Here is a 26,710-nt window from a genome sequence, read left to right as displayed (position 1 = left end):
TTTAAAGTGGTATACATGGATGATATTTCACATATCTCCGTACCAAGTAGATCACATCTTGTAAGCCTGAAATTTCGAACCGTTAATCGACCAATCAATAGGTGGAAATTGTGTTGTGTTAATGACCATGGTGCAGTGTAATTAAAACTGAATTAACGATTTAATCGTGTGGATAGGGATTAAATTATTCAGTAAAGGGGGTTTGACACAATCTTTTCGGCATGCAAAAGAAAGAAATGGCAATGACCTCAAAAAAAAGAAAGAAATGGCAATCAATTAGGCAGTTTAATTGGTCAATGCGATTTCTTGGGCAGAAAATGTTTCGTCAATTGCAGGCAATTAATACATGAGTTTACTGTTTACATACCGATGGCAACACCGGGGAATCGAGGAGATCACGAAAACAGATGGAATCGTGATATTTGTTGAACGTTCCTGTATACCAGAAGGGAAGGAGTGTTTAGTAATAACTGTAATTCATAGTATCTTATAAGTCATATACTATTAGAGTAATTATTGGTCAACGTCTTGTCCTAGTGAAACATGATATGCTTTATTATATGGAGCGGTGGAACACCAAATAACAAATTATATGCACTTTAACATTAATGTCATTTTCGAATTAGCGTGAGAACGTCATTGCAAAGCCTGAGAACAGCCAGAGTGCCATCTCACCCAAATGTGGGAATACCTTCGAAGACATTGTACAATAGGTTGTTCTGTCCCAAAAATTGTTCTATTGTTCCTGTCTTTTCTTTTTCCTGCCATCCATGTTGTTTGGTCCTTTCCCGCCTAGCATTTATTCCGGTACATAGCTAAAGTACTCCCTCATTAGAAAATAGAAGATGTTTTAACTGTTCTAGGTCAAATATTTTAGACTTTGATCAAGTTTGTAAAAAATTCTATCATGATATCATAGATATTTGTAGTACATTTATTTGATATCATAGATATTTGTATTTTTCTTTATAAACTTGGTCAAACTTAAAGTTTGACTTGAATAATGATAGAACATATTATTTTTAGCAACAAATACAAATCAGTTAGGTGTTACATAATCTCAAGCTTTTTGCTAAAAAGATCTTGATGCATGAAGAGTCCATTTTACTTGTGGAAAGCTCCGGCTAACGGACAACAAGGCCACGCAAACTGTCTTTTCGCCCGGTTAACAAACTCAAACTGGTGTCAATTTTCTCGTAGTGTCACAATCTTAATCTGTCTTTTCGCCCGGTTGAGCTACGTAGCGCAATTGGCTCTGAACTCTTGAAGCCGGCGTGCACACGACCGATCTCGACTGTCCGTGACAGGGATCTGACAGACCATGCTTTTCAGTCGACAGGAGCCACCAGCCAGGAGGAGAGTCCTTTGGTGTGACGCAGCACAATTCATCGATCGTGCCTTATTTGGATGGAAGCGTAGCAAGCTATACGCCTATGCCACTACCGGAAAAGGCCAAAAACTTACGGCGAAGGAGGAGGCCGACGTTTGACCCAACACCAACAGGCCTTGTTTGCTAGGAGTACTCCCTAGTGTATTTTTCTTTTTAGCAAACCACCTATTTCATTAATAGAAAAACAAGTTACAAGAACAAACAAAACGTGGAAACTAAAGACAAACCACGATAAAAACAGTTGTCCTGGAAATTTGGAGAAAGAACCAATGGATAGAAAAATACAGAACGATTCCTTGGAGTTCCTGCACTCGCCGAAGCCAGCGACCGCCGCCAACCTCCAACACCGCCTGGACGCACGCTGGAAGAGACGCCGAGTCTCCACCATTGCCAGATCCAAAGAAGCATCATCGTCAACGAGGCTTTGTGAGTCGATGAACAAGCCCGCTGCAAGCAGCAAGGTACATGTCGTCGTGGCACGTCGACCAGGGGACGTCCCCGTGCTGCCTTGGACCCAGATCCACCGCATCCCAACGACAAAGTCAGGAAATAACGACAGATCCACCACCTAAACACTAATGTATTTTTTAGTCACTAATGTTTTGATATTTGATAGGTTCGGTTGTTCATCTAAAACTCTCAAAAACCTAAACACTAGTGTTTAAAACAAAAACTAGTATGAGAACTGTTTCAGTTTGGTAAAAATGGAGTGTTTTTTAATTTGGAACGAATAATAGCCTAAAAAACATCAGAAGAACACTAGTGCCAAACAAGTCCCAAAGGTTTCACAGAGACGTTCCAATGAGGATTAGAAAAGGAGAAATTGCTGTGCAATCTATCAATCTTCAGGGGGTGTTGGAGGCGGCTACCACAGCGGTGGAAGAAAAGAAGGCCACCGCGATGGAGGAGCAGCACGAGCGGCAATGAACACACCCCTGATCATCGTTCCTTTCTTGGCTTAGTGGGCATCCCTCGAAAGAAATTACATGACATATTTTACCGTTTAACAAACATTCCTTCATTTATCTTTTTAGTTATTTTTGCTCATTCCGATGGAGTGGCGCCACATGCTAGGCCTACATGGTACCTCCACATGGGAGGCGAATCTCTTGAATAGGCTTTCGACCACGGCTTAAAAATTTTAACCTTAAAATTTCAAAGTCTGGAATTTAAGTTTGGTCAAAATTTAAATCCTAAAATTTAAGTTTGATCAATATTCATCCATATTCAATGAATTTCAGTTGAGTCAATACCAAAGCGATTTTTAAAAATTACCAAATTTACAATGACGTTTCAAAATTTTAACCCTAGCTGGAAGTATATTCACGACGGCAGAAAATCTTAAAATCAGGGTACTCTCTCCTCCTAGTAGTATCAAAAGGTACATCAGAAAAACCTCAATAAAGTGGCCGAGAAAGCAATTCTGAAAACAATTTGAATTAAACAAATAATGAATTTAGCCGCACAAATATGTTCTGGCCACTATGCTTCGGTAACTTATGTGAACGGAGTACATGATTAAATGCTTGATCATATCACAATTTATATAACATGCACTTCCAAATGTCTGCGTGACTGAAAGTCAAGTTTACTGATGTTTTGTTTATTTCGTTTGGAAATTACGTAGTACGGAGTAGTATTTAACTACATTCTTACAGAAACGTACGTAGTATTAGTGTTTTATGGATCAAAGGTTGGAACTTCAGCGTTTGGGCCTCGAGCAGCTTTGTACCAGAGCCTCGGCAAGATGTGCCTGTACTTGTCCTCCACCCTCTTCTCCAGCAAATACGAAATTATACTTTCCACCTCCGCTCTAATATGCATGTAAAGATCGTTCGCAGCCTGCCGATCAGTCAGGACATCTTGCCTTCCCTTGGTCGGAATAGGTTTGCCGAACCGGTAGTAAAACCGGCCCGGTATTTTCAGAAGTACGCCTGGAAAGATGACCTCGTGAGCGGCATCCCTGAAGTAAAAACAGTGGGAATCATTTATATTAAAGTGCCTTCTTTTTGGAACGCAAGAATTTTACATGAATCAGTTTGTTTCATGTAATCTTCCTGGTTTTAAATGGATCCTGAAAAAGGAGTTAGCAGAATGTATATATGGTGTGGTTAAGTGTGCATAGCAGTCTGAATAATCATACCTCAGCTTCAGATGGCTGCTATACGCACGCATGATTTCCTTTCCAAATGGTGCGTTCCTGATATCGTCGAACGTACAGAGGATCTGCAGTTTTTGAATAGCATCATGTATAAAAATCATTTATTGGCGATCGAAGAAGGGGTATATATTTTTAATTGTAGATCATCATGGCGTGCAATACATGTGTCCTCATTCTGAATATCATGTAATCAATTACAAGATTGTTAAATCTTGTATATGCTTCCAGTATTCAAGTGTCAAGCAAGTCGGAAAAATATTTACACTAAGTAACTGAAACATGTTTACTTGGAAGGCAAGGTAGAACTTAATCAGCAAAACATAGAATGTCTTACATTCAAGAGATCGTCCTCTCCAACGACTCCAAATGGCACGATTGTGGCATTTAACTGTGCTGCCATCCTAACAAATCCAGTCTCATCTGGCCAAAATATCCTGTGCTCTTCACCCTTCAATCCACATGTTTAATGTAAGTTTGCAAAGCATCACTTACATGTCCAAATCCATACTATCTGTGTGACCAAATTATTTCAAAAATGCTAAAATAAAAATGTGGGGAATTACGCTTATGCTTATGTCAGTGATGAAACAGACAAGTAACCGAGCTGGTCATCTGATTGAGGCTCTCTCATGTGGCTTCACAATATTTTGTAGTTAAAAAGAATATGCCGGTCACAAAATTGTGTGGTGTAGTACCTTGCAGTGGAGTGCCTCCCTGTAACCACCTGGGTACATGAGCACGAACTCCCGAGCTGCCAGCAACTCATAGATGTGCTTGTAGGTCATGGGCACACCTCCCCACAGTTTGAGGAAGTCGAAGAAGTCGTGGCCCTCTGATGACGTCCTCTCCTTCTTCGGGAAGAGCAGCGGGTGAGCGATGCCACGGACAACGGCCTTCTTCTGCCGCAGGAACTCTGCAGCAAGCGAGATGAGCTCAATCCCCATCAACATGTGGTTTCCCACCAGCAACACAGGGCCATCCGCAGGCACCCCACCCAGGCCTCGGACCACGGTCCCATCCTCCATCGTAGAGAACATCGCCGGGCACGTTCTGAACGTCAGGTCACTGCATTTACCACGTACTACTAATTAGTAACTCAACATATTTAGGATTCAGCATGTAAGAATTTGCTGGCCTGGGTGCTGATTTTGAGTACCTGCTAGCTTTGTCGACTTCATTTAGCTCAGTTGTGGATGGTGGGATGAAGTCCAAAACCCGCTGATACTTCCTCGAATGGCGGTACAGATCAGCACACTTGATGATGGATGAGACATGCACACCATGTTCCTGAATTTGGAATAAATATATTATCATCAGCAACGTCCTTTTAGGTGTGTGTTCTACTTCTTTTTCAGTACAACAGCAACCCAATAAGTCTGCCTGCTAAAACTCACCAACAGTAAGCTGTGCCCATGGTTCTGAAAGAAGAAGACTTTGCATTTAGGTAATATCTTCTGTAGCCTGTCAGCTTCTGCTTTGCTAGGCAGCAACCTGTCAGCGCCGCTGAGTGGAAGCATATGAAAAAGAAAAGAAAATCAGCCATGATGATACAATAAAATCCTATAGAAAATTTGCTTAATCACGCACTGGAATATGCCCAGTGCAAAATTCAGGATGCTAACAAAGAAACTGGGAGTGCAGAGCTAAGTTGCTTCAGGCCACAAACCTTGCTAGCAGTAGCACATCAGCAGTAACGAAATGTAGACGGTAATTAGCGTATGAAGCAGCAGTTTTTATCAGTTCCATTTTCCATCTTAGTGTGTCTTCTGGTAGCTTGTCCAGTATGTTCTACAATTAAAGGTTTAAGATTACAAGCCAAGAGAAACATGACAAAAAAAGAGAGTACGAGAAGTAAATCATTTCCACACTTATTTCATCCTTAACTTGCATTGTCTTGAAAAATTAAATTCTTGCAAAGAAGAGGATGGTACACACCGTATGCTTCAGGGAAGATGACATGTTATTCGTCAATCTGCCAAATGCTTCTAAAGGATGCTTCCCACTTTTCATTCTACTCAGTGCTATGTTCACTTCGTTGTCTGGTCTCGTGATCAGGAAGAATAGAAGAATCAAGTACAACGAGCTTAAAGAACAGATGTGTATATATGACAAACCAGTATCTAACAGTCAGGCAATTTTCAGTCACATAAAAGCATCGCTGTTCTCACTGATTTCTAGTTGTTCCTACAGGTGCTTCCTTTTTCAGTTTGCTGTGCTGCAACCTACAAAGGTGCTTACCGATGTTGTAGTTCAGTAGAGCTGTAATTGCAATGCAGGCGTGATCCGAAAAGGGACTAAAAATTGATAGAAGCTGTTTTATATCTGACTTCTCAAATGATGTCGCTTTCCCAGAGATGAAACAAACAACGTTAGATATCTCAAATTTATTAGCTAGGAGGTTTACTCGTATTACAACAGAGTTTCTTACATACCTGGATTAACTAGTACCAATATCAAATCAATGCGGGGATTACGAGCAGCAACTGCAAGAGCTAAGCATCCTCCGAACGAGTTCCCCAATAGATAGATGGGCTTATTAGGAGAAGTGGAATGCTCTGCTCTCACAACATCTTCTACCATTGCAACAAGTTCTGAAAAAGAAAATCAGCTAAAACTATACAATTATACTTGAGAACACAATAGCTAGCTAGGTATTTCTCACTATGAAGTGAAAATAGATATTCAGATACAAAATGCTTCAAAAGAAAGTAGTTCACAGATTTCAGGATACCTTCGAATGGTGTGCGGTCATGAAAAGGAATATGCAAGCATCTAAGTTCAAAAATTCTGCGAATAGAAACGACAAGAATCTGATATGTTTGAAAGTATCATAAAAAACACCAGATTAGTTCAGTTGTTTGGCCTAATCTGAAGGAAAAATATCTGGAGATAACTCTGAATTTAGTACATAGTCCAGACACAAAAGAAAAATATCTAAATTGTCAGAAATGATTCTCTGTTAGTTTAAGTGCTCCATGATATTTATTCTGAAGGAGTTTCTGAACAGAAGTACAACAAAGAGAAATTACCAACATTTTTTTCCCAAACTTCTCTCTGTATCTTACCTTCCAAGAGCCTTGTGGTGCATGCAGAGCCCCATCCCCATTCCATCTACCCCTGAAAACAAATTAACACCAAATCAACACCTCAAATGAGCCTGCACCACTAAGCATTCATTCGGCTACAAATGGAATGATGCATAGAGAATGTATAGGAAACTGTAGATCGCATGACATTTCGGTACATATTTGTACCTGGCAAATAGAGCATGAGTGGAGCATCCTCGACCGACAAGCTGGCATCGACGGGGCAGAACCAGCGTGGTGGCCCACTGTCATGCTCCACCAGCTCTCTGAGTGCCTGGTAGTAGTAGTCCAGGTCCTTGACCATCCCATACCCATCATCATACATTGCTTCAAGGCCTTTGTAGCTCGCTTGCAGTCTCCCGGCATGTCTGAACTGGAAGCGGATCCTCTCGAAAGAGGCATGCCACTGGCGCGGCCCCAGTCTGCAGGAGGGGACCTGTGGGTGTACCAGAGGGGGAGAGAGAGTTGCCATTGCTGTGAACAGCAAAGCTTTTTTGAGTATCTCAGTCATGGTTTTGAGGGGTGACTTAGTTAGGAGACATGCAGCACTCATGCATCAGGTGTGTAACAGAAATGACGGAATTGAGATGATGCGCAAAGGGTGTGAGTGAGACCGTGGCATCACAGCTAACAGGTAGGCTCATTAAGTATTGTTAATCTGTCATGTGGGAATGATCACAACTATGGTAGTACTGTCGGAAAATTATAAGTGTCATTAGAAGGTTAAAGTAGTGTCTTCTGTTCCTTTTGTCAGATTTCATCACCATCTAATACTGGGATTTGAAAAGGCAGCACAAGACTCAAACCTTTAAAGCCTGTTTGGATGTTCAGTTTGGGAAAAGAAGGAATTGCCTACATACCACTGGATAATATCCAAATTCCTGATGTACCTACTACCACTGACATCATTTTTCCAGTAATATAGCTTCTTGAAGTGTGTAAGAACTAAAAATGCCCATGTTGTAACACCCTGATTTAGAGTTGCAAAACATACTCAGCGAAGGAACTAAACAAACATTTATCATGAAAAAGGTAATGAAAAGCTTCGAGTTAACTATATATCTCAGTTCAGGAGGTGCGTAATACTTATGTGCGGTTTATTGGAATTCCCTGATCTTATTTGCTTTGTTCTTGAGTTTCTGAACAATAGACTCATTCTCGAATTCTCACTCATTTCAAATTCTCTACTCAAATTAAATCTTGAATAAAGGCCTAATAGTAAACTTGAAAACTCTGCATAGTTCTTATCTATCTTTTGTGTCTGGGAATTCCAAGCCCACCAAAATTCAGTTCTGAATCCAAAATAAAATTCAGAGGATTAAATCCCTCCAAATTATGGCCCATTCCATCTACTACTTCTATCTGAATCTATTCCAATAAGAACCTGGCCAAATTTTATGAATGAATTAAGCCCCAACTTCGAAATCTGCAACAGCCAAGACTTTGCACAACACCATCTCTCACACATTTTCATTGCCACTGGGCCTTTGGACCAACCTGCAGGCATCCCCTTCCTCTTCCCTATGCAACAGCAGCAGCTCAAGCACAAGCCACGCTCCGGCCGTGCTCCAGCGTGCGAGCACCCCAGTCGACCTTCGCTGCTCTATGCACTGCGTACGCCTCAGGAATGTAGCGACCTCGTCTGCGACGCACCCTCCTCCCCCTCCTACTCTTCCTCCGTGAAAGTGGTAGAGCCCCCAATACTATCAGCCGTATCAGGACCGGACGCGCCCAGGCGACGCACGCCTCATCCCCGTCCATCTCTGCGCCTTGCCGCTCCAAATCCAGTTCCAGGACGACCGTGCAACGCATGCCTCCCCTCATTCTCTTCTCCTCCTCTGGCAACTGCGCAAGGGCTGGGTTTTGCGGCGGCGGCGGCCACAAGGCAACGAGCTGAGGTGCACGAGGGCTAGGTTTTGTGGCTTTTTCTTTTCTTTTTTTCTTGAATTTCCCATTTCACCTCTACGAATGGCCACATGTCTCCTAAATACGCTTCTGACCAGGTGGGGCGTCGTGAATCCTCCGGGCGGCCCCTTCAACTCTTCCTCTCGCCCAGCCGTCCAGGGCTCAGCGCCGCCGAGGCTCCGCCGCTGCCGACGTCGACAGCCCCACCGGCTCCCCCAGCCTACTCCCCGCTTCGCCGCCACGCCATCTTCCTCCCCTTCTGCTGCCGGTGCTGCGTGGGCTCGGCACCTTCTCCGGCAGGGACTAGGCTAGAGCCCAGCATAGCTCCTTCGGCCGCCGGAGGAGCTCCTCTGCAACCTCCTAACTCCGGCCGCTGCACAAGGTAATGCCATGGATATGTTTGTCTGTGTTCAGAACTTATAGCGGTACATATGTATCAAGTTCATGCCCAAATTTGGTTTTAATTTTAGAGATGGATATGAAATGAATAGATCAGCTGTGTGATGCGGTGGTGATATTTGATATGTCAATAATTTGTGACTAGCAGAGTGTTTCTCTTGTGTTTATGGAATATGAAATTTTCTGGTAATTTCATCCTTATATGTGTATGCATTGTGTATGGTAGAACTGATGTATTCTTGCCAAACTAGTTTGTCTCCTAATAGCATCTTTATGTTCAAAGTTTATTCAACTCCTTATGTTGGGAAGGTGGTGGCACCATACTTTTATTGTAATTTAGCACTTAATTATCATGTTCAAAATTTCATAATATTGCTTAGTTCTGTGGTAAAACAGTCAAAATAATGATATTATCTGCTTAGCTTCTTATCTCAATCTCTCCTCCTCCTCCCTCTAACCTTAGCATCTCCTATTTTCCATTTCCAAAACTGTGAACAATTCTGCAATTCTTAGGTGAATTATTTTTCACGATTTATGCATCTATTTGTCTTCTTCTACCATGCTCGGGTATCATTCACTCATTCTGAACATAAGTTCCTGCCTCATTCCTTTTCTCTTTTTGTTTCAAATTGATTTACCAGTAGACATACGCCTACCTGTTGGACGAAATGCCACACTGTAATCAAATCCCCTTCACTTTGATCCTTTCCTGCAGGTGAACTCGATGCTCCGCAGCTTCCCTCAGGCCCGTAGGCTCCTCAGGTGAGTGAGCATGTGCCTCACGTTAGCTTGGTTCCCCCCTCAACAGTTCCTTTGCTTGTGCATGGACTGATTACTGATGTTATCTCTGTTCTTGTTGTGTTGGGGAGTTTAGGAGGATGGGGTTCGAGAAGGGGGACGCCTACTTCTTTAAGCAGATGGGTAAGGGCATGCTCTGCACATACGCACTTTTCGGCGCCGCGTGGTTCTGGAATGAGACGTCGCCGCTTGGCTGGTGGACGCTCAAGCCACGTCCCAAGGTATGGCCGGTGACCCTTAATCTCTTTCACAGAACAGGCAGAAATAAATCGCTCTGACCTTTTGTTTTATCTGGTCAGTACAAAGTTCATCCTGCTGTATGTTCAGTGTTTGAAACTATGGTTTAGAATTGTCTATAAGTAATGCCAATACGAATATATTCCATATTGTGACTTAAGACATAAATGGATTCAGGTACTGTCCATTCTACAATTTACAATTTGGTTGTATGACATACTTGCATGGTCAGTACCCTAGCTGAGACTTCAACTAAATTGTGATTTTGGCCAAGCAATTGATTAAAATCATGCATCGTTTTGACGGGAGGCAATTCAGACAATTCTCTGTGGGGTTGGTCATGCATGGGTAGTTTGCTGAAATACAGAAATAGTATATATTTGGTCATTCATTACCAATCAATAAGCACATCCTGTCACATCGATAACTCAGGTACGGAACTAGAATAAACAGGAACTCTAATGTGGTGCACTGTCCAAAAATAGATTATGTTTATGTGGCACCAAAATTCTCTCTGATAAACATGATTATCCATAACGAGCCCTCAAGGTAAATATTTTCAAATAGCCTTGGGCTGTTTCTTCTTTAAGCTTATTGATGTCCATTTTAATTTATATTTTTCTCAAATGTATCCTCAATACTTTGCAGGAAGAAAAAGAAATGGCACATCTCTATGAGCGCAGGGAGTTCCCCTATCCTGGTGATGAAGAGGCAGTTGAGGAGTTCATAAAAAGTGGAGGTGCTCTAGGTACCACGATTGGACCCAAAGGTTTTGCTGATGCAAACATGGACTCTGATAACATGCAAAAGCAATTGCAGTCAAAAAAGTTTGACCAGGAAGCACAAAAGCTCTGGTTTCGGATGAGGAATGAGGTTGTACAGGAACTCCAAGAGAAAGGATTTGATGTTGAATGAAGTTTTTACTCCAACAGAAGGGGAAAGGGTGCCATGCTGATGTCATCTTTAGACACTTTCAGGTTGCTAGTTGACACAGCAGTTTATAACTTAGAAAATGCAGTCATCGAGAGAGAACAGAAAACCTAGAATAAATGCAGTTTATGCAGAATCTACATGGTTTCCTCTTTCCTGTCAATACCAATCTTGTTGGCTTGTTATATTTCTTCTGCTATTGAGTTTTGATCATTAAGACACCCGATGAACCAGTTGTTAAGACCTTGTTTTCTGTTGTTTATAAATTTAACATTGTTTGATATTTTGGTGGTTCAGTCATGCACTTAGCTTTTGGCCATCTCATTGATAAATAGATCCTGCTAATCATGTAGAACAAGTTGGTGGAGATGGACCAGTCACAAGGAAGTTCTCCAAAGTTCTTGTTGTGATTTTGCATGTCCCCCCTTTTTCTGAAATATTTGGTATTATAGATAGTGAGGGTGAAAGCACCTATATGTGAAATCTTTTCACACTCAATGCCAGAGAGCCGGTATAACATTTTTTTCTAATAACAAAAAGGTTGCAGAAGTGAACATATTTGTCGACTTTAGGCTCTCTGCAGCCTGCCGGACTTGACGTAGCTCAGTTGGCTACGAAAATGTTCTGTATGAATTGTGTACTGAACTATACAGCGGTATAATCAAGAGCTTCCTTCTGAACGCATGACAATTGATTTGAGAGTTGCAGAGTGAGCTTTTGCATGAAAACCTGCCCAACTTCCTCCACAAAAAGATAATATCCGGCTAGCCGTCCATCTTCTATCTCTGCTTATGCCAGATTGCTACTCCCTCCGATCCTAAATTATTGTCTCAAATTTGCCCAAATATAGATGTGTCTATTCATAAAAAGTGTCTAGATACATGTAATATTTCGCAACAATTTAGAATCGGAGGTAGTAATATGCAATCACACCTTCAGAGTTATCTAACTGCACATCTTCATGGTTCAAAAGTTGGGACTTGAGCAGAGACACCCCAAGATGCCTGATACAGAGTTCGCTGTGCTATACTCCTGTAAGGATCTTCCTCCCTCTTCCTCTTCAGGTATGACATTGCGTTCTCGACTTCAGTTTTGATATGTAAATACACTTCGTTTGCACTCTCCCTATCTCTCAGAACATTGTTCATCCCTTTCATTTCGATTGGTTTGCCAAACAGGTAGTAGAACCGGCCAGGTACTTTGGGAACAAGAGCAGGAATGTACACATCCTGATTCCCTTCCTCTCCTTTGACGCTATCCCTGAAACGAAGAATGTGCACCCATCAGAATGAAGAAGAGTTTGAGTACACAATCGCATAAAAGGTAAGAACTGAACACTTTCTTTCTTTGTATGGAAATTAAAATGAAAATCTGACCTCACTCTTAGTGTTTCTTTGTTGATTGATTCTATCCACTCCCGAACGAACGGGATGTTCTTTTGATCATTGTAATCCAGAACCATCTGCAGAAGAAAGTGCGCATACACTTTGTTTAGTTTTCAGCGAAATTCAGTATTTAACCTTGGTTACATACATGTGTTCACCACCTGCAGGGCTTGTGCATTTAGACAAATCTACATAGTCATTTTGGGTGCCAGTTTTCATGATTAGCTAATTTATAAGTCATTGGAACGTAAATGTCTTGTTCCAGGAAAAGGATAGGTTGTTTTGTCAAAGGGTCATATTTTCAGAGACAGAGATTTCACAGTGTTGATTTATCAAGTAGAATGGAATTTACACGGACCAGAAAGCTACCTCTAAAACATCATCTTCTCCAACAAACCCAAATGGAATGACAGTAACGCCAAACCTTGCTGCCATCCTTACAAATTCCGGTTGATCCGGCCAAAACAACTTGTATTCTTCACCCTGCAAATTCAGCTCAATTATTACAGCAGAAATAAAGAATGTAAAGTTATGGTCCCGTAGGCCGACACTTAGATACTATCATTGTTTTACATTTTGACAACTGGATTATTTTCTCTGTGTCTTAGCGGGACACTCTAGTAAGGTACTAGTCTTGATCATACTACTTTCATACGTCCGGGAGCAGTCTTATCAATAAAAACAAATCTGCGCATGATCAAGGTGTTTGCTAAAAGAGTTATTGTGGTGAAACACTAATGGTTCTGTCAAGATTTAGTAGAGAAGTGGGGGAATTAAGCACACCTTCCTATGTAGAGCTTCCCGAACACCACCAGGATAGAGGAGAACATATTGATTTCTCTCAAATAACCTGTACATATTGATTGGTGTGACCGGTAATCCACCATACATAGAAACTGTATCAAACCGAGACGACTCCTGGCGTGAGGTCTCAAAATTTGATCCAAATAACATCGGATGAGCCATGCCACGAACAACCGTGTTCTTCTCCCTCAAGAACTCTTCATACAACGGGCTCAACTCGATCCCCATGAGCGCATGGTACCCCACAAACAGTACAGGACCTTGGTCAGGTATACCAGCAAGGCCACGGACAACTTTTCCATTCGTCAGAGTAGACATCATGACTGGGCTCAGTGCAAGGTGAAACAATCTGCAGAAGTTTTAAGTTTTCCACTTACCACATCTATGCAAAGTAACACATGAAAGTACTTTTAGAACCTGAGAACATACTTGTGGTCCTCATCAAATGCTTTCTTGAACTCATTTAGTGTAGGGGGAAGGTAATCAGTCACAAAGTCCCGTTGTCTGCCACGGCGGTATATGTTTGCTCCTTTTATGACAGATAATAAATTGACACCATCCTCCTGTGCAAGAACAGTATGAATTGAAGAATTGTACTTCTAAAGATTGTAGTGCTTGACATAAATACTATAATAATCAGATGAAAATACTGCAGCAACTCCGAAACATTTGGAAGAACTGTGAGTGTGACACATTGTAGTCTGTACCAGGAGTAGTGTATGTCCATTGTCCTTGAAGTATCGAACTCTGCAGTTTTTCAGTGTCTTGAATAGTCGATCTGCCTCTTCTGCACTCGGCAGAAGATTGTCTTTGCCACTAAATACGTTGATATGTAGAGTATCAGATCAAAATATTCGAGACAATAAGTCAGCATAAACTACAGAATGACAGCAACATTTTTATTGCAAGATACCTGGCAAGAAGCAGCACTTCAGCTTGTACAGCATGAAGACGAGAGTTGGTATAGGCTGCTCCTGCCTTAAGAAGCTTGAGCTTCCACAAAAGAGCATCCCTTGGTATGATATCTGCCAATTCCTGATGAATGAAAAGGGTTTCTCAGTGATTAGGTAGCTCCATAAGGCCGTGACTTCTGAAAAGTAGTGAGCTGAAAGAAGCACATACTTATATCAACCATAACAAATCAAATTGCCATCTATATGTTTTTCTGAAAGTGTCAAAATAAACATTTCATACAACAGATCTAAGCATCCTGCCATCCTCAAATAATGTTCGATGATGTTTATAACCGTGAAGAGTTGTTCAAATTTTTCCCAAAATAAAGTTGTCTAAATTAACATTCACACATAGAAGTAGGTCTGATCAAATAAATGTTCATGATGTTACTAACTAAGGATATATTTTACTATATGTTTGGCTAGAAGTCAAGTAAAAATAAATGTGAGAGGTAGATAGATAGAAAAACTTAAGAACATAAGGAGCTATGCATAACATACCGAAAGCAGAGGCAGCAATGAAGTGAGACTATCTGACAGTTTCTGAAGAGTTTCTGGGGGAGAAAGGTTATTCTCAATGCTAACCATAGCCATCTTGATAGGGTCAGCTGCTCATATACATGCATTCTTAGATTGTCAAAAAAAGGGAACAACAGTTGAATTTTAATACTCTGCCTGGAAAAATTAAATATTTATTTATTAAAAAATATATAAAACTTAATTACATGCCTTGAAATTCTTTAGTTCATATGAAATTAACAAGAAAAATTTATTGCAAATATTACCAGATTAGCCAATTGGATAAAAATGCACATGACAACTAGAATAAAGTACAAATCAGGTAATTAATTTAAATAAGCTAAGAAGTATACCCATGACAAAACTGAGAAGATATGGCACTGTAACATGAAGATCGCTTGGCATTGCTTCCAAAAGAGGTAATATTGGCTGCAATGAAGTCTTTGGAAATGATGTTGCTGCAGCAAGGGGGAAAAAAGCAGGTTGTTTTGTAATATAAAATATTTATTACGAAAAGAATACTTTCTCAATAATTTTCTGAATTAACACATTGTCACCTGCCTGGATTTACTAGTACGAGGACCAGATCAATTTGTGGATTACGAGCTGCCACTGCAAGCGCCAGGCATCCACCAAATGAATCTCCAACGATATATATCGGTTTGCTCGGTGACAACTCGTGCTCATATTTTATAGATTGTTCGACGATTTGTAATAGCCCTGTAAGCATTTATATTCGCATGTGTTAGAAAAATAGAAAATTCTGGGATACTTTGTGCCTGATTTTCTTTTATGAAGTTTTAAATTCATAGTTTTTTTTTGAGAAAAAGGGTAAATTCTGAACCAGATATTTGTGGCATTTTGAACCAGTTTTTTTTCTGAAACTTTGAACCATATTTTAGCTTCACAATTCCACATTGAAGCCAAAATATGGTTCGAAGTTTTACAAGGTTACAACTATGAGGTTCAAAGCGGAATTTATTCTAGTGTAAATTTCAGGGATTAGAATTGGATAACTAGAGATGCAATTCTAGTAATTAAGTATTAACTGTGAGTTAGCATGCTGTATGCACATGCATAATACACACCCAAAAACCGAACTATAACACTCTGGAGCCTGGATGAATAAGGGCAACGCTGGCGTACCTTCAAATGGTGTACGATCATTTACTGGAATATGCAAGCAACGAACTTCAAAGGCCCTGAAATTAGAAGCATGAGGGGGTTGGAATTAAACTACTGCTGGATTTGGTGATGCAGCAAGCTCTGATTTGTGCAATAAAAAAGAAAAGAGGCAGTCCACTTTCTGTCACATGGGGGCAGTTTTATATGAAAAAAAGACACCAACGGCTAGTAAACTAAGTAGTCCTGTGCTTGCCATAATTAACTCGGTAGATAACGACTGCATGGATGGAGCGCCAAGTAGCAATTGATCGAGACTAAACTAGAACGGAAAGCAGGCTTTCTGCTTCCTCGGTCTGCAAATATATAGTTTGATATATTATTTGGCTAAAGGGGACAAGTGACAGCACGTGGTAGCAGAAAGCAAGACTCACTCACTTGCCCAAAGACTTGTGGTGCAAAATGAGCCCCATCCCAACACCATCAGTTCCTGCAGTGCAGTCAATTCGAGTTCACGAAGGGCGGCGTTAGAAGCAAATAAACAAACAAGAGCCCAAACCGAAAAGAAGGAAAGTGTAGAATGAGTTCTCCATTTGGCCATTCTGATTCAGGCAACCGACCGCAGACATGGAAATGATCTCGCACCGATGAGCTGGCTTTCATCGATCATAATCAATCAAGAGGCTAACCTGGCAAGAAGAGCAGCAAGGGGGCGTCCCGGACCGCCGGACGGCCGGACTCGACGGGGCAGAACCACCGCGGCGGGCCTCCGTCGTCCTTGGACAGCTCCCTGGCAGCCGCGAAGTAGTCCTTCACGGTGACGCCGCCGAACCCGTCGTCGTACATAGGCTCCAGTCCTCCTTGCTCTTTATCTTTCACCACCGCGTCCTCCTCTTGGTCATCTTTTCCGCTCCTGTTTCCAAGTCCCACTTCCCCGTTCACCGCCACGGAGCTGCTGGCCCTGATCAGCCGGGCATGGCGTGGGCGGCCTCGGGGCGCCTGCAGGCGAGGGCTTGGCTTCACGCCGTAGACGGCGGGGAAGGATCGGAGCGCGGCAATGGACATGGCCGGGGGATGGAGATGGGAGGGGCACGTACGTGTGTTACACGGCTGGCTGCTGGGTTGGAGAAACAGAGGAGGACTTGAAGAAGACAGAGGAGAGTGTGGAGGGGATGGGGCGTGGAATGATTGGGGCTGCCGTGGGGCACGTAGGAGTGTAGGAGAGCGAGTGAATCGGGACAAGGCGTCAGTGCTCGCCGCACCAATCTGGGCTAGCGATACAACATTTGTAATGGCTGCGTCAGCCGCGGTTTGCCTTCTTGGACTGTGGTGGGAAAGGAGCTCCATCGCCTGTGGAAAACACTCGGAACTAGCTGGAATTATGGGTGCCATTCCACGGCTCACATTAGCAAGTGAAGTTACACGTGCCAACATTATGTAGAGGTGACGTAGAATCCTTCTAGAACAGCTTAAAACAAATGCTTTACACACAGAGCATCAGTAATAGTTATTTACATAATCTGTAACATTAGGCTGAAAAACCAGCACTTGCACTTCTGCACTTCGTCTGTATTTTTCTGCGTCAACAATTTATATATGCATACATGTCCATACACCGTGGCGGAGCCATGAAGTAGTTTAGACCAGGGCCATTAAGAAAAGGTAATTAAGGAGGAGAAGGCTCAGGCCAAACTTCAAATTATCACAATTTAGCAAAGAAAAAAAAATGTTCAAGCCCCAGGCCGTGCCCCCACACCCTCCTACATGGGGCTTGTCTCCGCCTCTGTCCATACATCACACAAAAAGTCCATACAATTGACCACCTTACAAGTTCAAAAGAATAGAGTAGAGAACATAATAGGAGACCATACAACTAGTGGATTAGATAATGAGATTTCATACAAGATCAAAATATGAGTGTCTATGAATCACACCGATCCTTCATAAGCATCTAACCATTAGATTTGACGAAAGTTCTTTGTTACCCAAACCAACTTGGTACAAACAGTAAGCATGGCAAAGGACTTTACAGTTTTTGGATTGTCAACGGCAGGTGGGGTAGGCACTGACGGGTCTTGAGTCATGATCCTCGGCTGCGGCGGAGGAAGATGATGAAATTCTTAAAGTTTGATGAAGTTTATAAAAAATATGTAAACATTTAGAATATCAAATAGTGTACTATACAAACATATATCATGATTGAATTAAGAAGACTGATTTAAGGCTCGTAAATTTTAGTAGGTTTTCCTAAAAACTGGTTAAAATTTAAGAAGTTTGACTTAGAACAGTACGACTTACATTTTGGAGCGGAGTTAGTATATTGTAGGAACCAAACGCATACAACTCATTTTGGCTCTCATCGTTTGGGCCTGGAGTCCTGTAATTCATTTTGGAGTCAAGTAGCGAACTTGTTTGGCTGGCATAGATTTGGTACATGAATTCAATATGAAATTCCATGAAATTACACCTATTCATAACCCTAACTCCTCTCTAAAAACATCATTTCTCTGGAATTATATCTCATCCTACAAACCCATGTGATAGACTAACATGAATTTTAAATCAGAATTCAAATTTAGTCATATATAATCTTTTCAAAAAAATTGATTTCACAAGGGATATCAAACGAGCTGATAAATCATTCTCAAATATGAAAGGGTGTCATTATCCCTACAACCTCTAACAGTGGAAGAATTGAGGCCTTATGTTTTACCAAATAATCCGTCCGTGGACATGCCAAATGCTAGCCAAATGTGACTTCGGTTTGGCAAGCCGGACATTGTCTGCGGACTCCTTCTTCACACGTCCCAAATACTTTCCGCACGGTGCATGTTGCACTTTACAGTAACAGTTGTGGCAAATGTTCATTACTGTTCATCAAGTTTTTAGCTAGTAATTTTTACATTAAGCTAGCTACTAGTTCAACTATATTTGGTCATCATGTTTTGGATATTTCTTGGAGTTTCAAGAGGGGTGTATGATAGATTTGATTTTGTGATGATGCACCACATGCTTATTTTGGTACTCCCTCCGTCCCTAAATTCTTGTTACCGTTTAAGTACAAATTTGAACTAAAATCACGACAAGGATTTAGGAACCGAGGGAATACTTCATTTGAGATATTTGGACTTTGTCATTCGAAATATTTGAACTATATTATCTTAATTAATTTGCACTCTACTATTTAACTTGTATTGATGTGTCGATATATAGTTGTTTGCTAATAGAATTGATTGTGAAATTTGTGGGTATGGACAATTTGTAATGTGGACATTTCACAAGTATTCATTGGGTGAGGTGGTAAATGAACAATAGCCAAATTATCCGGACACTAGCCAAATGAACGGATGGCATGTCCATTTGGCTAGTGAACCCTTGGAGATGTCCTAAGCTTCTTAAATTTGACAAAAAAAATATATCATCATCTGTAATATTAAATAAGTATACTATGAAAATACACCAGAGATTCAATAAAACTAACTCTATAGTTTTGTATATTTGTCTATAAATTTAGAACAAACTTACAACTTCTTACGTTTAGAAACAGAGTACACACTGCAATGCACTCCTCTTAGACAGTGTAAAACCTAAACAGAACACCGGTAAATGCTACGAATCTAAGCTACTCCGTAGACCGTAGTTCTTAACACTGCTGTTTTTGTTGCCCATCTCGATGTCTCCATTTTGGGCATCGTCGACGTCGGTGACGAAACGTCTCCAGTACCAGTGCGCCTTCCACACGTTGGCCATGTCCTCGATGGGCACACCCTTGGTCTCCGGCACGAATAGCGCGACAAAGAGCGTCATGACGAGCACCCAGGCGGCGAAGAAAAAGAAGAGGACGAACTTGAGGCGACAGAGCATGGGCAGGAACGCCTGCGCGACGGCGAACGTCATGAGCATGTTGACAGCCACGGTGATGCTCTGCCCCGCCGGCCGCACCTCTAGCGGCATCACCTCGCTGGGCACCAACCACCCCAATGGCCCCCACGACCACGCGAACCCCGCCACGTAGACGCACATCACCGCCACCACCGCCGCCGCATACCCCGCCGGGATCTCCGCCACGCCGCTCCACCCGAGCTTGGCGCCGACCAGCGCCCCCACCGCCACCAGGCTCGCGAACATCTGCGCCCCGCCCTGCAGGAACAGAGCGCGCCGCCCCACCCTGTCCACCGTGAACACCGAGACGAGCGTCGCCGCCAGGTTGACCACGCCCGTGATCACCGCCGACATGAGCGACGCGCTGCCGCCGAACCCGAGCGTCTTGAACAGCACGGGCGCGTAGAACATGATGACGTTGATGCCCGTGAGCTGCTGCAGCAGCGGGATGAAGACCGCCATGGCCAGCTGCGGCCTGTACTGCCGCCGCAGGATGTCACGCCAGGGGCTCTTCACGGCCCTGGACGCCTCGCTCGCCGCCGACAGGTCGCCGTACTCTTCCTCCACGTCGTCCGTGCCCCGCACGCGCCGGAGCATCTCCCTGGCGTCGTCGGCCTTGCCGCGTTCGAGGAGGGAGTTGGGCGTGTCCGGGAGGAAGAAGGAGCCGACCGTGATGATTCCCGCGGGGACGGCCGCGAGCGCGAGACTGAGCCTCCAGCCCCACCCGCCGGCGATCTTGTCGGTGCCGTAGTTGATGAGGTTGGCGGCGAGGATGCCGAGGGTGATCATGAGCTGGAAGCCGTTGTTGAGCATGCCGCGCATCCGCGCCGGCGCCATCTCCGACAGGTAGACGTGCACGCTCTGGTTGGCGAAGCCCACGCCGACGCCCAGCAGCACGCGGCCCAGGATGAGCATGGCCACGTCCTGGGCCGCGCCGTTGAGCGCGCACCCGGCCAGGAAGGTGACCCCGCCCACGAACATGGACCACTTGCGGCCGGCCACGCGGGTGACGGACGCGGCGCACACCGAGGCCACCAGCGCCGCCAGGTAGAGCGAAGAGGTGAACATGGTCAGGACCTGGCTGTCGAACTTGCAGTACTGGTTGCTGTTGCTGCTGCTATCGGCCTGCTGCTTCCGGTACACCGACGGGAAGAACCTGCTGAGGAAAGGGTCCATGGAAGTCACGCCGCCGGAGATGCCGATGTCGTACCCGAAGATCATCCCGCCGGTGGCCGCCACAAGGCACGCCATCAACACGAACGGCGTCAGCCGCCCCGGGTACTCCTGCTTGCTCTTGCTCACCACCGCGCCCCCGCCCGCCATCGCGTTTCGGTCGTGTCTTCGAGGAAGCACGTAACGATGTTGAGTCTCAAATCGCGATGCCGTAGGATTGTGTGTCGTTGGTGCTGGGTTGAGGAGGCAAGGTGTCACGTGGAGCCGACCTATATAGCAGTCGAGCTATCGATGCCATACACCTCCTCGGCTTCGTATTTGCATACACACTGACACTCCGAGTCAGAGCGAGTAAGATCTGTTTTCCACTCGTTCACGGAGTTTCCGAATACACTCGGAGTACCACAACGTTTGTAGAGTAGTAGAATCCTTGTTGTACACATTCGAATTTGTCTGGAACTCGTAACACCTGCAGCTTGAGAACCTGAATGTTCCTCGGAACAAGACGGGAAACAGGCAACACGCTCCGGCTCCTAATTGAATTTTGGATATACTCTGAGCCAATCAGATTTGAACGATGTTGCTCGGGTCCGATACTGAGTATCATGTTCGCCAACGAGCATGAGCATCCAATAAATCCGTTCAATGAGCAGAGTGTACGCATAAGAGATGGCAATAAACGTCAGATGTTGAAGCCTGACAGCTGACGACCATTCAAAACGCAATGATCTTTAGACGTCAAACGTCAAAATTCCAGATGCAGTTTCCAGACAGCATCTCTAGCCTCTACACATCTTGCTCATACACTAGTTATAACAGGAAAAAACGGTGCCTCAAGTGCTGACACCGTTCTGTTATTTTCACCAATCACATCTCCTCGATAGCAAGTCGATGCAGAGCAGATCTTCATGAAATTGCAGCATTGGAGGTCACCATGCAAACCAACCTGCAGGGTAATGACAGGGCAGGATCATTGAAATAGTACTAAAGATTACCCGCAAAAAGAAAAAGAAAAAGAAAAGGCACTAAAGAGTTTTGCTAGTAAAAAGGAAAAACGGAATGGCAAATTTTGCTCGTGCGAGAGAGAAAACCTTATATACATGGTGGCGACAATTGCTTCTACTCCTATTTTTCTTTTTAATTTGAAACGGTAAGATTCAATTAACTGGATCGCAAGCACAAATACAGCAGGCGGAAGCGAACCAGCTAGGATCCCGATGAGACTGACTCTCTAGCATGTCGAGCCAGCTTAGGCGCTACCAAATTACAAGAACGGTGTGACCAACTAACTTTAGAGGCACTAAGCAAAGCCAGGCGCTGGCTAAACTCGTGGAGGAGGAAACAGATGTAGGTGCGATTTACATTCCATTCTGAAGGTTATTAACCAAGATCTGGCAATCGCTCTCCAGGTCGATTTTTGCGCCAGGCACGCCACTGGTCCCTTTGAGAGCCTTCCAGACCGGCAATAGTTTCAGCCTCCAGGGCAGATGAGCAGCCAGATGCCTTCCCCCATGCAGAAACAACGGTCTGGCCGTCACTGCGGCGAAGGACGGCGCCCACCAAGTCTCTCCTGACTCAGGGAGGAAACTAGCGTCAGTATTCAGTTTCAGCCATCTTGCTCCGGAGGTCTCCAGGCGTGGAGTTCACACTCCGACGATCCAGCATCTGACGTAATGCCCCTACTGTCCTGTCTCTGCACCGGAACAGAGGTCACAACCTTTGAAGCAGAGGGCACGCCAAGGCAGCTGAGTACCACTTCATCGTTGCTTCGCAGGTTCTCCATCGCCAGTGCATAGTTCCTGATGAACGTTGCTGATTCTTCAACGAAGCTTTGCCAGACCCGAAAATACAAACGTTTCGCAAATGCCAGGCCCTCCACCACAGGAAGAGGAGCCTCTGTCTAGTGACAGCATCAACAGAGTCCAAGAGGAGCTTCTACTCCTATATGACTGTGCCGCTAGGAATTAAGGTATCGTTGAAGCTTCTTGGACATCATCGATGTTGATTATCAGTAATCGCGAGCATTCACCATTTTCGGCTAACCAAACACTACTTGGGAAATTGTGCTGCATCGCGAGTTTCTTCTCAGCTCCCTTCGCCATACGTCCAACAACCGCACACATGGTCTTCAGCGGCGGAGGTACGAAGAAGAAATTCATGCTCGGACCAAGCTAAAAGAGAACTCAAATTTTCTTCTACTGGACTGGGGCTTTACTAGTACTAGTTTTTTTTTCTTTTGCAAAAACCTGGGCAGGCCTGGCCCAGTTTGGCCCCAATATAGTTCCACCGGTGCCTCCATGGCTCCATCCGCTTCTTTTTGAGGTAATTGCACCACTGAACCAACAACTTAAGAGGTGGGATCAGTTTAGTTTAACAAGTTGCAAAATTAGTAAAATTAGTCCCAAAATTTGTGATTCGGGAGCATTTTAGTCTAATTAGTCCGAATTGGACACCTGGCAGCTAGATAGAGTCCCTTCTGACCAATTTTCTTTTTTTAAAAACCCAGATAGGAACAATTTGTACACACGCCGGCATTGGAAGCGAAGGAGAGTTTCGGGATCGGGTTTTTTTCTAAAAGAAACACAGGACATGTGTCAACGTCTAAGAGCAATTCGAATCTCAACTCTTGGTATTAGTTTTGTTCATTTTGTAAATTTATTGAACTAAACTGCTCACATCTCTCAAGTTGTATGGGTAACCTAGCTCCTGCTTTCTTCTCCTTCTTGCTTCCCTTGCGCGTAGACCAGACCACCGTAATTAGACATCAATTTCTTATGCACCTCTCTCTTCCCTCGCATCATGGTGGCCGCAGTCTAGGCTTCACCCAGCGACCTCACCGTCTCCATCCTGCGCCTATAGTCCGCTTCCCTTGCGGCCGCATGCCCGCACTAATCACCCGACCCAGGAGCCAAGCAGTAAGTAGTAAGTAATAACACAGTTTATTCAGTATGACTGACTGCTAATATGGATGTTTGTATCGGCGGGGCCAGCGATCCAACATGGTTGGGCTTCTACTGATGGAATTATAAACGATATTCTAGAATTTCTTTAGATGCTTTAACATGTGTTGTATTCTCGCATGAGAATTCAACTTTCTGGATTATTTTTCTTCTGCCTGCCATCTGCTCGATGAAATGTGTCAGCTATCTAACAAGGTTAGAACAGCTAACTCTTTTGGTCTTTAGAATAGTTTGTATCCAGCTCTGTGTACATGCAAAATAGTGTTGTGCTCATTTTATACAATGCGGGTGAAATTGAATCACCTTTGGGTTCCATCTATTGCTATGTAGAATCGAATGGATCAACTTAGTTGAATTGTTTTGTTCGTGGATATCAGTGAGACTCTCGTGCTCTGGAAGATAAAGACAAGCTGGCTAGGTGCCTTCATATGGTCTGTGCTAGCTGCAATGATATTCAGTGGTGCATCTATTTAAGATAGAGATGACCACTCTAATTTGCCTAAGAGGTTGGATTGCACTGTTGCATTCTTTCTAAGGTCAATTTGGATATTTGATAAACATGTTTTGTCTCTGCTTATTTGAGAGTAAGATCCCCTCTAACCCAGAGTAAGCTTTCCATTTAGCAATCATCTTTCATACCATTTAATACATTTTTTTTTGCGGGGAACCATTTAATACATGTTGCTTTGGGTTAGTTTGACCTTAAGAGTTCAGTGAACAACTATTTAGCTACATCATATTATTATTTTCATGTCAAACTCAACTTAATATGAGATTGGTTATTTTTTGGTCGTTCTCTTTATTACTTCAGGCTTTTGGTTACCCAGTGTGTCCTTCAAGTAACTAAGCCCTGACGTTTGCTATGATTAGTATCATTCTTGGTATTACGTGGACTACTATGGTATGTAATAGCATTCAAATTAGTCCCCTTGCTGTGGAAGATGCGCAAGTGCATAAAGGTCAGAAAAGAGTAACTGAATGAGAATTTTATATGTACTGTCTCTAGATTAAGGAATCTTTATGCTTATTGACGCTCATTCTTCGTATGACAGGGACTACTATGGTGTGCAATATCATTCAATTAGCCTCCTTGCTGTGGAAGAGGCTTAAGTGCTTAAAGGTCAGAAAAGAGTAACTGAATAAGCATTTTATATTTACTGTCTCTAGATTAAGAAATCTTTATGCTCATTGACACTCATCGTTGCATGTCTCTGAACTGGCTCTTGAGTTGCAACTACATAGAACTTTCGGACAGTAATAAAGCTAGGTAATATGGTAGTACTAAAAGAAAGAAAAGAGCTGCATATCACCTCAATTAACATATCAGTAATTATGCTGCTCCTGCTAAGATTGGTACACTCTGACAATGAATTTGCATCCCATATTCAGAATGGCATGTATAATTTTATCTGGAAAAAATCATGGTACTTCGTTCCTATATGTTCAAGTCTCATGTCTCATATGCCTAATCCAAGTTATTTGATTGCCCATACTTGTTTAATAGCAATTTTTTTGACACTTTTACCTGCAAATACTTTTAGCAACTGAACATTCAGATAAAACTCCACATGATACTGTGGCCATGCCTTCCTCTGTACGTTTAGACACATGTACATGGTAGTCTTTTGTGGATCTAGGTCTCTAGTAACTTAGTCATAGTGTAAAAATCACCAACTCTCCCTTATTTTAGGCAGAGGATAAGAGGGATCATTTCCTATAATAATCTTGATTCTTTCATGGGATTTGCGATTTTGCATAATTCACCCTTAGGCTGTAGTTCAGCTTGTGCTCTTCATTTGATTTTAAATACATATTGCACTTCAAAGTTCAAGCTGTGAATTTTGACTGGGAATATGTAATATTTTGAAGAAAAAATTTGTCATGGTACAACATTGTCCAATGAGAATTTACTCCTCTCAAGGTCTCTACTTTGAAAGAAATAATAAAACTAATATTGTTTTGTCATTCAGGGACCCATGCTTGATTAAGGGATTTAGATCCTACAAGGATAAAAAAAATGAAGCTTGAGCTGTTCAAATGAATTTTGGGTCTAACGCCTTTGTTATCTGTTTCGTTCTCCACTTTTTTTCCTGTGTTGACAGTTGTTCAGAGTTTCCTTGTTTATGTGAGAAGCGATGTGGTAGTGTTGTTATATTTAATTTGGTAATTTTTAAAGAGTTAAGCTTGCTATTTTTTCTGTTTGAAAGATATGTGTATCGGATGACACTAAACATTTAGACATGCATGATTGTTGTCATAGCAACTTGTCCTTGTATCATGCTCAATTTTTTTGTGTTCATTCTAGTGGTACTTCAAACATGCTCACTTGATGTCAAAATAGTTGGAACCTTTCTAACCATTGGAACATACAGTTCACTAGAGATTACCAAATGGATTAACCATTTGTACCTACAGGACATTTAGGTTCGGCATGGACGAGTGCTGATCCATTGGGATCGAACCACGCCCACTCCAACCGCCAAGGGCAAAATCTGGATCCAGAGAACCTGCTTCAACTAGTTCGCCTTCTATAACAACAGCTCTCGGCAGCATGAATTGTCGTACTCTCTTAAGCTAGTTGAAGGATGCGAAAACAATTTGTCTTGGGAGCTTCAACATCCTTTTTAAACACAGAAAGCAGAAGGATGGTTTCAACCCGCAAAAAAGAAGAAAGATGGTTTCAACTCATCCGAATAATAAATTTTGTAAAATACTTCATTCGTCTCGAGATAAGTGACGTGAATTTATATAAGAATCCATACAAATTCAAATGACTTATTTTAAGACGGATAGAGTAGAAGGCTACTCCAATAGTGTTGGAGTAATGAATCAAATCTAACTAATGTTTTTAGCTAGATTTTGGGGAAAAAGAACAGGCTTAATGAAACAACGACACAGAAACTGTCGCGTTTGCGACGCACACCGCCACAGCCCAAGCGCTACACAGGCCACTGTCAGGGCAGCGTGCATCACAGGTGACAAGTGACGTCTAACTAGTCTCGGAGG

The 26,710-nt window shown here is 42.9% G+C and overlaps 4 protein-coding genes and 1 long non-coding RNA gene across 11 annotated transcripts; 2 read left to right on the top strand and 3 right to left on the bottom strand.

Annotated features, from left to right (window-relative positions):
• Positions 1–2,887: 2,887 nt before the first annotated feature.
• On the bottom strand, positions 2,888–8,274 carry LOC100834604 (acyltransferase-like protein At1g54570, chloroplastic). 5 transcript variants are annotated; one of them, XM_003567634.4, is made up of 14 exons: positions 8,135–8,274; positions 6,806–7,111; positions 6,617–6,668; positions 6,283–6,338; positions 5,984–6,142; positions 5,790–5,894; positions 5,487–5,590; positions 5,218–5,339; positions 4,946–5,054; positions 4,708–4,838; positions 4,247–4,616; positions 3,886–3,999; positions 3,534–3,616; positions 3,071–3,353 (listed from the first exon to the last, which is right to left on the bottom strand). In XM_003567634.4, the coding sequence occupies exons 1-14, from the start codon at positions 8,142–8,144 to the stop codon at positions 3,071–3,073; spliced, it is 2,004 nt and encodes a 667-aa protein (XP_003567682.2). In that variant the 5' UTR covers positions 8,145–8,274. The 5 variants fall into 5 exon arrangements, with proteins under 5 accessions (XP_014754576.1, XP_010230870.1, XP_003567682.2 ...); XM_014899090.2 differs by lacking the exon at positions 8,135–8,274 and having other exon boundaries at positions 2,888–3,353; positions 6,806–7,855; XM_010232567.3 differs by lacking the exon at positions 8,135–8,274 and having other exon boundaries at positions 3,094–3,324; positions 6,806–7,855.
• Positions 8,275–8,395: 121 nt separating this feature from the next.
• LOC100834307 lies at positions 8,396–11,189 on the top strand. Its single transcript, XM_003567633.4, has 5 exons — positions 8,396–8,535; positions 8,641–8,924; positions 9,657–9,703; positions 9,816–9,960; positions 10,625–11,189. The coding sequence occupies exons 3-5, from the start codon at positions 9,666–9,668 to the stop codon at positions 10,889–10,891; spliced, it is 450 nt and encodes a 149-aa protein (XP_003567681.1). The 5' UTR covers positions 8,396–8,535; positions 8,641–8,924; positions 9,657–9,665; the 3' UTR covers positions 10,892–11,189.
• A 224-nt stretch (positions 11,190–11,413) lies between these two features.
• On the bottom strand, positions 11,414–16,949 carry LOC100822939 (acyltransferase-like protein At1g54570, chloroplastic). Its single transcript, XM_003565703.4, has 13 exons — positions 16,379–16,949; positions 16,128–16,179; positions 15,714–15,769; positions 15,129–15,287; positions 14,921–15,025; positions 14,550–14,656; positions 14,009–14,130; positions 13,803–13,911; positions 13,525–13,658; positions 13,075–13,444; positions 12,661–12,774; positions 12,283–12,368; positions 11,414–12,166 (listed from the first exon to the last, which is right to left on the bottom strand). Exons 1-13 carry the CDS (start codon positions 16,752–16,754, stop codon positions 11,866–11,868), a joined length of 2,091 nt encoding a protein of 696 aa, XP_003565751.1. The 5' UTR covers positions 16,755–16,949; the 3' UTR covers positions 11,414–11,865.
• Positions 16,950–19,282: 2,333 nt separating this feature from the next.
• Positions 19,283–20,967, bottom strand: LOC100822626 (sugar transport protein MST6). Its single transcript, XM_003565702.3, has one exon. The coding sequence runs from the start codon at positions 20,892–20,894 to the stop codon at positions 19,299–19,301; it is 1,596 nt and encodes a 531-aa protein (XP_003565750.2). The 5' UTR covers positions 20,895–20,967; the 3' UTR covers positions 19,283–19,298.
• A 2,454-nt stretch (positions 20,968–23,421) lies between these two features.
• LOC100833997 lies at positions 23,422–26,480 on the top strand. Of its 3 annotated transcripts, none has more exons than XR_730331.3 (4): positions 23,422–23,659; positions 24,516–24,663; positions 24,757–24,824; positions 26,120–26,480. It is a non-coding gene; the product is annotated as an uncharacterized LOC100833997 (long non-coding RNA). The 3 variants fall into 3 exon arrangements; XR_730330.3 differs by having other exon boundaries at positions 23,422–23,666; XR_002962877.1 differs by lacking the exon at positions 23,422–23,659 and having other exon boundaries at positions 23,676–24,663.
• Positions 26,481–26,710: the final 230 nt, after the last annotated feature.

Source organism: Brachypodium distachyon, chromosome 2, assembly GCF_000005505.3.
Source record: "Brachypodium distachyon strain Bd21 chromosome 2, Brachypodium_distachyon_v3.0, whole genome shotgun sequence".
In the NCBI taxonomy this organism is placed as follows: domain Eukaryota; kingdom Viridiplantae; phylum Streptophyta; class Magnoliopsida; order Poales; family Poaceae; genus Brachypodium; species Brachypodium distachyon.
Note: the sequence above shows the minus strand (reverse complement) of the source record. Positions and strands in the feature narration are given on the sequence as shown.

Coding starts and splice junctions, on each gene's coding strand:
- LOC100822626 (XM_003565702.3), bottom strand. CDS start 20,894: ATGGCGGGCGGGGGCGCGGTGGTGAGCAAGAGCAAGCAGGAGTACCCG.
- LOC100834307 (XM_003567633.4), top strand. CDS start 9,666: ATGCTCCGCAGCTTCCCTCAGGCCCGTAGGCTCCTCAG. Junction 9,704..9,815: donor CAGGCCCGTAGGCTCCTCAG/GTGAGTGAGCAT, acceptor TGGGGAGTTTAG/GAGGATGGGGTTCGAGAAGG. Junction 9,961..10,624: donor CGCTCAAGCCACGTCCCAAG/GTATGGCCGGTG, acceptor AATACTTTGCAG/GAAGAAAAAGAAATGGCACA.
- LOC100834604 (XM_014899090.2), bottom strand. CDS start 7,190: ATGAGTGCTGCATGTCTCCTAACTAAGTCACCCCTCAAAACCATGACT. Junction 6,339..6,616: donor CACCACAAGGCTCTTGGAAG/GTAAGATACAGA, acceptor TTCTATTCGCAG/AATTTTTGAACTTAGATGCT. Junction 3,617..3,885: donor GAGAGGACGATCTCTTGAAT/GTAAGACATTCT, acceptor CAAAAACTGCAG/ATCCTCTGTACGTTCGACGA.
- LOC100822939 (XM_003565703.4), bottom strand. CDS start 16,754: ATGTCCATTGCCGCGCTCCGATCCTTCCCCGCCGTCTACGGCGTGAAG. Junction 15,770..16,127: donor CACCACAAGTCTTTGGGCAA/GTGAGTGAGTCT, acceptor TTCTAATTTCAG/GGCCTTTGAAGTTCGTTGCT. Junction 13,912..14,008: donor GAAGTGCTGCTTCTTGCCAG/GTATCTTGCAAT, acceptor CAACGTATTTAG/TGGCAAAGACAATCTTCTGC.